Genomic DNA, 13,084 nt, shown 5'->3' with positions numbered 1-13,084 from the left:
TCAACACGACAATCAGTAAACTTGATACTTGCTTCCTGCAGGATACTTAGCAACTTCTTTCACAGCTCTGTTTGTAGAGGATTTGATCATGTTAAGCCATATAAATTTTATGAACTTATTATAGCACAACTGGCACCATCCTGTGCTACAAAGGTAAATATTTTGGAGAAGCATTAAATTGAGTTTAGGTGTAAAAACTCACTCAAACCAGCAATATTTTTGTTTTGCATCGTGTTGAATCCTAAAGCTCCTTACCAGTTTTGTCTCCTTTACCTCTCCTGGTGGGACAGCTATGCTAATTACACACACCAGTTTATTATGCTGTGCAATTCACAGAGACAATCAAATAAAATGAATAAACATGCATGACAGAGCACAAGAGACAGAATTTTTTACTCTGTAAAAATTAATATAACAATTGCAGAGGAAAAGTATCACCAACTTTCACACTGCAAAATTATGGCATTTTTTAAAATATGAACTTTAATATTTTATGCAAGAAAACTATTTTCAGGGACCTGGTGGATTTCAAATGCTTATGGCAGAGACATGGAGCCCATTTTTCATGGGAAAACTGCCTAAATTAATAAGCCAGTTTAGGTTTGTTTTGGTTGGGAAGGAGGAAGAGCAGGATGTTTGTTTGATGGAAAGTTGCTAAGGAAATTAATTTGTAGCCATAGATTTTCTAAAAATAAAACACTATTTTTCACTGCAGAAACTCTGCACTTTATAAGAAACAAATTCACTCACACACACATAAAGAAGTCATAGATTTAGACATATATGACTTAAACATCAATCTTTATAAATTCCAAAAAGTTTGGGGTACAGAGTGGGAAGAAGAAAAAAATGGACTTCCATCTCTCAGCTCCCTCAGTCTTTCAAGAGTGTAAATATGAACAGACTCATTGATTTCTGACCTTAACTAATCTCACCTTTGTAAATTGTATCTTTTTGCAGATCTTTGGTGTTAAAATATTATTATAAAGCATTCAGAATCTAAACCCAGAAATTCTGCATGTGCTAAACTATCTAAACCTAAAGTACCAACACAGAGCTAGATAATCCCCAAGATTCTTCTTTTTCAGCTTTAGACTGAAACCTAAATTCAGGAACAACCTTCTCTTCACTGTTGAAAAGAACATAATTCAACTGTGAAACTATGTACTCATAACTTCCATGTACTCTTTACAGAGAAACACAAAAAACTATAAACTTCCATGAATATGTGAAAATTCAATAATTTCTTACAGTAGGCAAGGACAGTCTCAAAACCATCTGCATACTATTTGGTGCCAAATGCACTCCACTTTAATGACAGCTGCCAAAACAACAAACATCCTCATCCTAAGCAATCCTAAACCCAAGTTTTTGAAAGATCACAGCCAAAAAGGGCATCAAGGTAGAAGAGTCAGTGTCAGATTCCCTGAAAAATACCTATTTGCCAACTGAAACACTGGCAATTTCACAGAAAAGTGAGAAGTTGGATCAGCTGTACTAACCATAACTGACCCCATCAAATGGACAGGAACTAGCTTGCCAGAGCTGCAGAATCCCTTTTGTAGAACAAGTGTTTCCTGGGATGCTGCCACTGAAATACTCCATGCTCCCTCTGTTTTCAACATATTCATATTATTTTTCTTGGCTAATAGATTTACTAGAAACCATACCAAGATAATACATTATTATACATAATCCTCATCTCTCATGCATCTGGCTTATGAAAGCACTGCCACAATGGAGGCCTTTCTTTCAAACTTCATATTTATATGGAAAAAACCCCACAACCCTTCTAATATTTCCACATATGATTTGAAAGGAAGATGCTGAACAATCTGCCATTTACTAAATGGAGGATAGGATCAGAGAGCTTTTCAAATAACATGGTTTCATGTACACATATAGGCCAAAAATATATAAGGAACCCATTATTACAGTACTTACAGAGGAACATTCACTTCTTTTCTGTTTTATTTGCACGTAAAAGAAAACATTTCAACGCCCCTTGACTTTATTTTGTTGCATCATAAACTATGTAACAAAACTGAATCCAGATGTCTAAAGGACTTTAGAAACCAGTAGAAATTATCAAATGCCCAAGTATATCTCTGCTCACAAATGAAATCCAAATAATCAAAACCAGTTTCATGTAATAACCTGTCATTTAATACTTAATTCAGTGCAAATTTCGTAGGACCCTTGTTATTCAAATTGCCTGACTATTATTTTTAACAAGACTCTAAACAAGATTGTCATCTAGAAGTGTATGGTTTGGACCTTTCTTGAGACAGCACAATACTTATGGGCTGAGTTCTCATATGCTTTCCAGAAAAATAAGCACACAGACTGAAAAATGTTATACCAACTGTAATGCAAATAGCTTTGTTTCCATTCAGTTTGCAAATTTCAATTGATACTTAACCATTTTGCACTAGTTATGGTCATTTACACAAATAATAACTTAAATGTCCTTACATATAGTCCTTTCATCTGCCTTTGGCTGATACCACTTCAGAAAAATCTGTCTCATTCTTCATACTTACTGTAATTTCTTCAGCCAAATGTAAACCCAGAAGAATAGAAATTACAACACAGACTGACACTGAAGCAATTGTGTTCAGCAAGTTCAGAAACAGTAAACATGGAAGTAAATTTATGTTTTCAGGAAATAATACAAGGGGTTTAGTTAAAACCTTCAGACTCCAAATCACACCATATAGGTGACATGATGGCAAGACTTCATATGTGTAGTAACTATCCAATGGGGCATCACTAATTCTATGTATCATTTGGATAAAAGTTTACAGTATTCTGATAATCTAATGATACATTCCCAACATTCCCACCCTTCTAATTATTTACTGAGCTGAAAATGACATTTTTGCAAGTGGAAAGTCACACAGAATCACATCTAGCATTATAATTTATTAACAACTTCAGCACACTACTGAACTAACTCCAAGATATCTATTATTTTGGTTAGAACACATCTAGATAATTCAGTAAAGAGCAAAAGAACCATGGTGTAGGCTTAATTTCAGGAACCAGTCCACTTTCTGTGGAAATATGGAAATTGTCTACAATACAACAAACATGGATAGCTCCCAATCACTTCAGAAATGCAGCTACTAGAAAAGTGGCACGTTGCCCTTAGTGTGTACACAATATAAAAGGCATAACACACTCTCCTCATTCTACAAAAACTCCAAAATCTGCAGTTCCAGACCAAGTTATATTTTCCTCTTAATATTCTAAGAAAATCTGTGGAAATAAGGAAAATACATCCTCAAAACAGGTGGTTAGGAATGAGGCAGGAACCTACTTTGTTGCATATTTTTATATATAGTAAATATAATTAAATATATTTTATATACATATGTTAATAAATAAAGCACACATACACATGCAAACAAAAATAGAATAGTAGAAAAAATGCCACTCTTACAATTTTGAGCATGTTTTAGGAAAATAAATGAGGCTAAGTGGATATCACTCCATAAACATACTCTTAACATTCCATAGCTCCCTGGAAAAATAGGAAGATAAGGCAAGTTTCCACCTGATGTTTTTATGACAATGCTCTCTGCTAATGCTCCTGAGGACTGAAGGATTTGAAGGATTGCAGTTATGGTCAAAATTATTACGGTGATTTTCATAAATTATACTAATGTGTGTTGAAACCTGGACTTCAAAGCAATAAGGTCCAGGGTACTTTACATAGGAAATCAATAGTCCTAACTCAATTTTTAATTTGGGGAAGGCAATTCACAGTGTCTACAGGACCTGCTGAAGGTCACCTAAGCCATGCTTTAACAATTCAGCAAATTGAGCTCCAGGGTTCCTTGTACCAGATCAAAAACTCACCTGGGCACATGGGCTGCTGTGAACTCTCTATACCAGTTCAAATTCCCTATTCAGTTTATAAAATGTTGTGCCACCCTCAGCCAGCCAGGTTCACACAGGAACACGGCTCAGCTGTTCTCCTAACTATGGCCCAGGAAACCCAAGTCCAAGTGCATGCCAGCGGGAAGCCCTGGCTAGTGTGCTTATCACGCCGTGCACCTCAGTGGTCCTGATCGCATTTGCAGCAGGGGTGCGGCTGTACTAGACGGAGTATTAACGAACACAAAATCACGGCCTTTCCTGAAGCACCTGCCTGGGCCAAGGAAGGCGCCTGCATCCCTAATTTCTGTCCCAGCGTGCTCCTGGGTACCTGGTGCCGACACGCCGGGCTGGGGAAGGGGCTATGGGAGAAGAGGGACCACCTCTGCCCGCCCCATGGACAAGAGGGCACCCTGCACAGCCTCCCTCTCTCAGGGGCCGAGTTCCCCCCGAGAGGATGGAGCCCCGAGGGCGGGGTGCCCGGGCGGGGTGTCCCGGGCGGCGGGCAGCACCGAGCCCCGCGGGCCGCGCCGGTACCTCTGAGGGCCTGGTGCATCCCCCCGATGCCGCTGTACAGCTCCAGCACCCGCAGCGCCGCCATGCTCGGCCAGCCGCGCCCGCCCGGCCTGCCCGGCGCCTCCCCGAGCGCCGCCCGCCCGTTCCGCCGCTCTTTCGTTCCCCCTGCCCGCCCCGGCCTGCGCTGCCCCGGAGTAGCGGCTGCCCGGGCTTGGCGGTCGCTCGGGGAGCCATAGGCAGGATCGGCCCCGGAGGACGAGGCCACCCCCGGCTCAGCCGGCCCTGCCGCCCCCTGAGCTGTCGGTGGGGCGGCTGCTGCCCGCGGCTCTGCCACCTGCGCCCTCCTGGCACTGAGGGGTCGGGACAGCGAGCCGCTGCCCGCCACCGCTCCCTCGGGGGTCAGGCGACACTGCTGCGGGTGGCGCAGGGCGAGAAGGGGCATGGGGGTGGCCAAGGCGCTCATCCTCATGAGGGAGGGTGTGCTGTCCGGCCGGGGGCAGCTGGTGCCAGGGGTCTCGGCGGTGCCATGGGCCGGGCCTGCCGGGGTTTTGGCGTAAGGTCATGTTGTTGAGAGGTTCTTTCAAAGCCCGCACAGGAAAGAAGGAAATAACTGGTGAAACTGCCCTAGTTTGCCCCAACGCTTCTGCTAAATTGAGAAGGAAGAGGCAACTCAATGACACTGTTGCAGACTGTTATGTGGGTTACCCACCGCAGGCAAGCAGTGGTGCAGATTCGGATTGTAAAGTAAAGATGAAACAAACAGAAAAAAAAATCAGAGAAACCAAACCTGAACATGTTTCTCCACTAGTTTCTTGATTTAATTATATTGTTGTGGATCCTTTTAGAAAGCTGTCAAAAATAAGGTGGATTTAAGGAATATTTATTTTTTTCCTTGGAAGCTGCCTCACACAGCATGTCATAGTAGCTTCCACCTCTTGACTTGCACTGGGGGAAGAAGTTTTAGCTGAAACTGGAGGGCAAAAAAGCGATAAATTTGCTGCCTTTCAACACATTCGTCCAGAGTATGGGATGCATCAGCTGTGGAAAACAGTGCACTTAGAAACAAAATTTCAAAGTGAATATACTGGTCCTTGCCATTTTTTTTTCAAAACAGTGCTGTCATTAACCTGTGGATTTTTATTATCAGAGTCTTGGGCTGCTGCTTTATTTGTCAGCCATGGAAGCAAGCAGGTGACTAAAACAAGAAATCCAAGTCTACTTCTATGATTTGTGAAAGGAAGGGCAGCAGCTGAGGTACCAGAGGAGAGCAGCAGACATTGCAATCAGCTGCATTCAGGTTTCCTGCATGGGTGGGTGACGGAGAACTGAGAAAAGGGAGGGAATCACATGGCACAACTAAACCAGGAATGTGCTTACTGGAGAAAATGGTCATGGGACAAAGATGTTGAAGGCTCTGAAGAAAAGGGGTCAAGATGATGAAGATGGCTACAAAGAACAATGTTGTTATCAGCTAAGAAGATGCACTTCAGTAGAACCCCTTCAAAATATAGATGCAAGGTGAAAACAAAGGAAAAGGCAACTTTTAGACCATTGAAATTAGTAAAGCTGATGAATGAGTTTGAGTTTCTTGTCTTATTATTCCTGTAACCTACAGATCACAGCAATGCTAGGTACCATGATGAGTGGGAGCTGTAGCCAGCCAGAAACATTTATTTGGAGCTGCCCAGTACCTGGAGTGATTAATACCAGACAGAGCTGAGACCTGTTTTTCCTTCTTTCTCTGACTCCAAGGTATTTTTGCCATTTACACATAGGAAAAGTGGAGTCGGATTGAAAAAAAAACCAGCAGAGATGCCTCTGCTATGCTGGTGGTGGTACAACAATCCCTGCTCAGGGGAAATCCTCCACCTACTTCCTCTGCCAGTGTAGTAAACTGGAGAATATGATCAACATGCCTCCAATCTGACAACAAAGAAATTAATACACTGTGTTGGGATTTTATGGGCTTCCTCTTGAAAAGAATGGGAAACACCAAAATTTCCATAGTGCTAATTTTTAAACAACTGTCAGCAGTCATTTTATCATTCTGTGTAACTACAACTGCCCTAACCTGGTTCTCATTATTAATTTACCGCTGCAAAAAGAACCAAAATTAAAACAGGGAATCTGGAAGCAGTTACTTGTAGTACTCTTCATTTTAAAAATGCAAGGCAACATAATAACAACCACCATAGTTTTTTGATCCAAAATTACATAACAGTATTTAAGGTATGCTGCTATTTCAGAAAGGGGCAATGGCCAAGAAGTGCTGAGATCCATGGCCAGTCATAACTTACTTCTCACAGGAAAACCCTGAATTATGGCAGAGAGAGGGTGGAGCCCTGTGAAAGCAATTGTTCACATTTCACTCATAAACTCTTGCTAACTCACGGGGCGGGCATATTTTGTCTTGTGACCCCAAAGCAGCCACATGTCTGCAAAATTTCCCAACTGGATCTCTCTGACTTACTAAAATTTGGATATTGTGACAGCTCCTTTTTACTCTTCTCCATGCATATAGGATGGATAGGATTCCTGTAAAACTTAATGAACATTTCATTTTATTAACAGAGGAGATTAATAACAGAGTTGACTCTGGACTCTTTAAGTTTTTTAGGACACAAGTATGGGCTATTTTATGTATGAATCGTGGCTTCTCTGTGTAGTTGGCTTTAAATAACAAATGAAAGGCTTTTCTAAAATTATGTTAGTTTATTCTAAATGGGCACATCTACAGAGCTATGATAATGCATTGATGAAGAAGCTATCTGCTTGACTCTAATGTATTTATAGTAAAATATATTTTAAGCAAACTGATCATTTAATGATATTTTTAAAACTGTTGACATAAGCATGTGATATCATAATTTTCACTGAGACAGCTTTTGAAAACTCCTGCCTCCTACCAGCTAGCAGCATTTCCTCCATGCGGAAGTTTCCAAAGTTTGCCCACATCTCTGATGAGTGGTATGATACAGGTAATCATGCTAGATCTGAAATTGTTGCCCTGGTAATCAATAAACACATCCAGTGAAACAGCTACATGTGGTAAGAGGAACACGCAAATGAAACCACTGCAATATTTTCGCTTCTTCAAATGCTTTAGGATTGTTAAAAACGTTACAATTAGCAATAATGTCAAAGAACATAGCAGAAACGCGCAAACGCCCCTGCCTTACGATTCTGCATTGTACTTGGCAAGTGAAAAGCAAAATTATGAAATATGACTGGACCATGTACTCTTATCCTCAAAGTGAGATTTTAACAGCTCTGTTGCTATAATTCACACTGGCAACAAATGCATACAAAACACTTTATAGGCAGTTGCAAGTCTCCTCCCTGCCCTCCCCTTTGCAGCAGAGCAGAGCCAGCAGGGCCTCTGCCTGCCCCCAGCTGTGACAGGAGGCTGCCAGTGTGCACGGCCTGTTACTGGGCTTTGTCGAGGCCATGAATGTAATACTTTTGAGTAAGGATGGGTGGAGAAAGGTAGTAGACCTGTAGCTGTGAAATGTTTGTAAGCATTTCCTCTGTATTCAAAAAATTGGGAGAGAGCAGGGAAAATCTCCCTTTGCTGATGCACTAGATGTTTAAAAGTGACTTCACATTGATCAGCCAAAACTTTAATACAAGCAAGTATCAATGCTGACGGCTGAAGAACAAAGAAATGCTTGTGTCCAAAGGTCCAATATAACCTGCTAAATATCAGCATCAGGAAGAGTATACAAACATCTCAGCTGTCTGGAAGGGAAGCTCATGTTCTGGGTCAGAAATCGCTGTGGCCAGGAAAGAATGTGAGGCATGTCATACCCTTGCAATGCAACCACTGAATTGAAAAAATCACTGAGAGTGTATGGTATCAATTATTGTTTCCATAACCATCGGCCCAGTAGGTTACTAATAAAACTGAAAACCTTTTGCAGTTTATCAAAGGCGATCTTTACCGGATATAATGTTTCAGGGGGATATTTATCAGACTTGGTTTCTGCTGAAGTGGTGCTCAGTAAAAGTAGCTGTCAGCCACAGAGGTGGTGCTTCCAGGAAGCCTGCTGGGCTGTGCCCATGTGGCTAAGGAAGCCTATGATTTTCATTTATAATGCCACACATCTGCAAGACTAGAAACAAAACCCACATCAAACCAGATTTGTCAGCCTCTCTCAACGCATTTCTAAGAATTCTATACTGGGGAAATTTATATAGCTGAAATTATTTGGAAGAGTGATCAGACACAAACCTTTTTAATTTTTAGCTTTTCAGATATATTAATAGCTTCATTTCAGGGTTTTATTTTCAGGTTTTGGTGCTAGGTATATACTCTGTAAGGAGTAAGGAATAAAAAGACATTGCTTCTCTAATTAAATCTTTTCTGGTTTAAATACATTTAAATCTAAATAAATCTGGTGTGTTTTTTATGTTTGGCCTGCTGTGGTTACCCAGGCTGGATGAGAGGTATATGTTTACATGATGTTATTGACTTTCTTGTACTTACACATTCCAGTGCTTGACAAAAAAAAATAAATTAAAAATATAAAAAATTGTATATTCACTGAACTGAACAAAACAGACTCAGAGCTCTGTAAGGCCCCTGCAGTAAGGCAAAAGATTGCTGGTGCAATGAATGTGTTTTGACTCAGACCTTTGAAGGGTGACAGCAGGCACGGAGCCAGGGATTTGTTAAAGGGGGATCAGTTCAGGATGAGGTAATGGCGTGGGAGATCCCAGCTCGATTGCAAGGGCAGGAGGAAATGATGTGGTGCCTGCTGCTCTCTCAAAGGGAGGGGAGGGGAGATGAGGGAAAGAAAGGAAGTGCAGATGGTGAACCTGGATATGCCTCTTAACTTACTGCTTAAGGCAGGAGTTTTCACCTCCAGTATCCCCCTATGATTTGCACAACTTATGCTGTGCAAACTGAAAAAGACCTGTAGTTGTATGTCAGTGTTGGTCACACCTTCTGATCACAAGGACATCTAGTATCACCTACAACTTTTGTACATTGCAGTCTTGTCTTTTAAGGAGTTCAGCCCCTGCCCAAACTGTTTCTTTTCATTCAGTCCCATGTGGTGAGTTTAATCTCTGACTACGACAAGCATTAGCACAGGAAATGAGCTCTGCCATGGTGGCAGGATCTCAGTAGTAGGGTATTTCCTCCAGAGAGAAAACCCCCCCTTGAAAGCAGCTGTAGGAGATCTGTAACTGTGGACTTGCTGAGCTACCTTCACATTAGATAAACCAAAATCGTACACAGTGAGTACTGTAAAATCTGCCCAAGAAGCTGAGCACTTTGTGCCTAGGCTGCACAGAGATGTTTTCCACCCTGGCTACATTGCTAGCATTTGCAAATGAGTTACTTTAAAGCTAATTTAAAACCATTTTTTATCAGTTATGGACTGCAATTACAGAAGTTACTGTACTTAAAATAGTCTCTTTCTGACTTTGTACATCTCTACAAATGTCTGTCAAGCACACCAATATAATATCTACACAAAAGTCTCTTGGAAAATAGTCTATAATAAAACACAGATTTGAAGAAGTTGTGAAATTTGGTAAGGATAAACTGAAATAAAGGATAAATTGAAAAGTTATTCTGAAAAAAAAAATAGGAAAAATATGTGTCATTTTTGCCTGCTTTTGGGGTTCCTTCCCCTGTCCCCTTTGCCTCAACTAGGAACAAAATCTGGGTTTTTCTAAAGGTGAAACCACCTCTTTTTAGAACAAGGACTAGGAACTTTGAATGTTATTTTTGCCAAGACAGCTTGGAGAGAAAAGTCCCAATAAACCTAGCCTAAAAGGGTCAAGAAAAACTAAAAGGGTCAAGAAAGCCTAAAACAGTTATTTCTGAAGAAGAGAAATCTTCTTGCACAAGACATATGCTTCTATGGACTGGCAGTGTCAAAATTTAGCTGTAGGGAGTTGGGCTCACTTAAAACTCCAGTAAATATGTTTCACATAATTCATCAGAAAAATACAATGGGAGATTGTTGGAATTGTCCATTGGGAACCCTGCATGTCAGATGAAGTCCCCAAGGATGATTTCATCACAGTTTTGGGGCCAAGTCAGATGTAGCACTCATCTCCTACAGTATAGGACACTGTTGTTTAAAAACTGAGAATATTAAACTCAAGCAATTAATTAACCTAAACTGTGAATAATTTCCATTGTCATTGGCAGTCCAGGCATCACATATATTGTAGTACAATAGCATTGTATCATTCCTCTGCAGGATATGTCTCAAGATTCCTCTTGATACCACAGGAGTTGATTACTTTTGGAATACAGCTGCAGGACAGTGGCATTTGGCATTACCATATTCAGGGAAAACAATGCCTCTCCCTTTGAACTATCCTGAGATTTGACCTTTATGTTATTTCACCCTGATGTGCTGGAGTTCCATGGTAGGCTTGGTAAATTCTGTGTCATGGAATTTATGGAAATACCTGATCTATGTCAAATCAACAGCCACAAACATTGGCAGAAGTCTGAGTCAGCAAAACTGAAACCTTTACAAAGCTCAATAGTTCTTAGGTCCTTCCTCCTGTCATCCTACACAAGCTCTCTCTTGCCCAATGACCATATACAAGACCAAATTCTTAAGGAAAATTTCAGGTAGACATGAATTGTCCTTGTATTGGGAAACAGGACACCATTCTACGTGAAAAAGTATGGACACTTCCACTCTTCCTGACATTTGCTCTCTTCCTTCTCCAGCCACATGCATTATCTCTTCTGTGTTTAACTAGTTTTCCACTCAATTCCTTGTAGCCCACAACATTTTATGCCTCTTAAATCTGGATCATTTTCTGACCTTAATCCCAACTGGACAGAGTATATTTATGCTTGAAAATTAGCCATAGAGCTGGCATGTAAAAACAGAATGTCTTTAGAAACTCAGTCTTCTCCAGCTTTGGGGTGTGTGAACCACCGCCTCTTCCTTTGACAGGAGCCAACTAATCCCAGAATGGCTAACACAATGTACGCTCAGTTTATGAGTCTCACTGGAACTGAGGATTTGGCACAAGAACTTGGACTGAGGAATCCACTAAAAACTTGGCCTTCAAGGAGCTAGTACTGTTCTGCTTGTCCTGGCCATCTCAAAGGAAGAATGGAACAATTGCTGCATGCAGTTAATGGTTACATTGCTGTGTCCTGCTTCTTCCTCAGAAAGAGCATCATTTCCTGGTATATCATGGCAAGAAAACATTATGCTATTTATGCTTTGTGTGAGTGATGGAACTGGGGGAGAGAGAAGAATGAAATCACTTCTCAGATTTAATTGTTTTTTGGCTAGTGGAGCTCTTTAGGCAACTTCCTTTGAAAAAGCTTGGCCAGAAAGAAGTAGTAAATGTTTAACTGACAGGGTTCATTAATGGCATACTAGAATCACTTCTTTTAGCTTTTTTCCAAAGAGAGGATGGATGGATGGATGGATGGATGGATGGATGGATGGATGGATGACTCTTCCTTGGAAAAGTTTGCAACCTCACAATTTAAAACAGGCGGACAGATACAGCTTCCCATTATAATGTGACAAATGACTGTTCATCCATGCTGTTGACTTCTACCTGTACCAAGAGTTTGCTGCAGGAATTGCAACCTAGTGCTGAGCAAGGTCAAGATGGCCAGGTCAGCAATGTGGCAGAGCATAGAAAGAAGCTAAGCACACTACACCGTTTGCATAGATCCTCCTGAAAACTTGAGCTGTTTCATTTAAATGTTTTATCTGATATTTAAGTTAAATGGTCCTTATAAAGTACCTATCATGATCCTTGAACAATTTCTCGGTCCTTGACAAAGGACAAATTTCATAAAACAAGGATAGTGGAGAAATAAAATTTCAAATTACCTATTTTTGGGCACCCAAAATCAAGACTGAAAGACTTGTTGTATTCTGGAAATTATTTCTGCTCAAAGAGTTTCAGGTTGAGCATTGAGGCTTAAACCGTGCCAAACCTCTTCTCAGTTTGGAAAACCTTGTTCTTTATGTCCCAGTCATTTCTAACTGTATTGCTGACATTCAGCAGTCAATGCTAATCTCCCTCTCCCTCTCCCTCTCCCTCTCCCTCTCCCTCTCCCTCTCCCTCTCCCTCTCCTCTCTTCCTCTTCTGTTGCTAGAAGTGTGCATGGTGTTTGAGATAACCTCAGGGCATAGGGCCATAGTGGCTTTGAAAATGAGCACCCAATTTGGTACAGAAATGTCCTGTTTTGATACAGAAAACATCCTATACTAGAAATTAGAAACCATAGTAGAGAGGAACTTAATGCATTACAATAATAGTTCTTTAGAAATGTAAATCATGCAACTGGGTGGCTTGAGTCATGTACAAATCACTTCCTTAATGATGAAACCCCTGCCAGTTTTGTATAGTTCATTATTCATTAAAATAGAATATTTTAGACAGACTTGGTTAGTTTCGAGTATAGACCCTAGTCATTTACTTGAAAAAATCAGCAGCTAGTCATACAATTTGATATGCTTTACAACACTGGCAATTACTAAAGGCACCATAATTTTAAAAATAAATTTAATGAAAGAATTTGCCAATTTCTTTTTCAAGACCAAAATTAGGCAAGCAAGTTACTCACAGGGGGATATTTCAATGCTTGAACATGTAGATGTTCTACCATCTGATGATATTCAGATATCCAAATCAGCTTCTCCTAGTCAGACTGTAGGGAGATGGATTATTTGGG

The 13,084-nt window shown here is 40.7% G+C and overlaps 1 protein-coding gene across 4 annotated transcripts in view; it reads right to left on the bottom strand.

Moving 5' to 3' along the window:
- TRDMT1 (tRNA aspartic acid methyltransferase 1) overlaps positions 1-4,844 on the bottom strand; it is a 29,519-nt gene extending 24,675 nt beyond the window's left edge. For 2 of the 4 annotated variants that reach the window (XR_014849719.1, XM_085050603.1), the window contains exon 1: positions 4,420-4,844. Coding sequence is in view for 3 of the 4 variants with exons in the window: in XM_085050603.1 (XP_084906729.1) it covers positions 4,420-4,840 (421 nt within the window). In the remaining variant the exon portion in view is untranslated. Of the gene's footprint in view, positions 1-3,864; positions 4,396-4,419 lie in introns of those variants that run through there. The other 2 variants (XM_085050602.1, XM_085050604.1) reach the window with 2 other exon arrangements.
- Positions 4,845-13,084: the final 8,240 nt, after the last annotated feature.

This window comes from Lichenostomus cassidix, chromosome 2, assembly GCF_008360975.1.
Source record: "Lichenostomus cassidix isolate B80296 chromosome 2, HeHo_3.0, whole genome shotgun sequence".
NCBI lineage: Eukaryota > Metazoa > Chordata > Aves > Passeriformes > Meliphagidae > Lichenostomus > Lichenostomus cassidix.
This window is presented reverse-complemented; position numbering and strand designations above follow the sequence as displayed.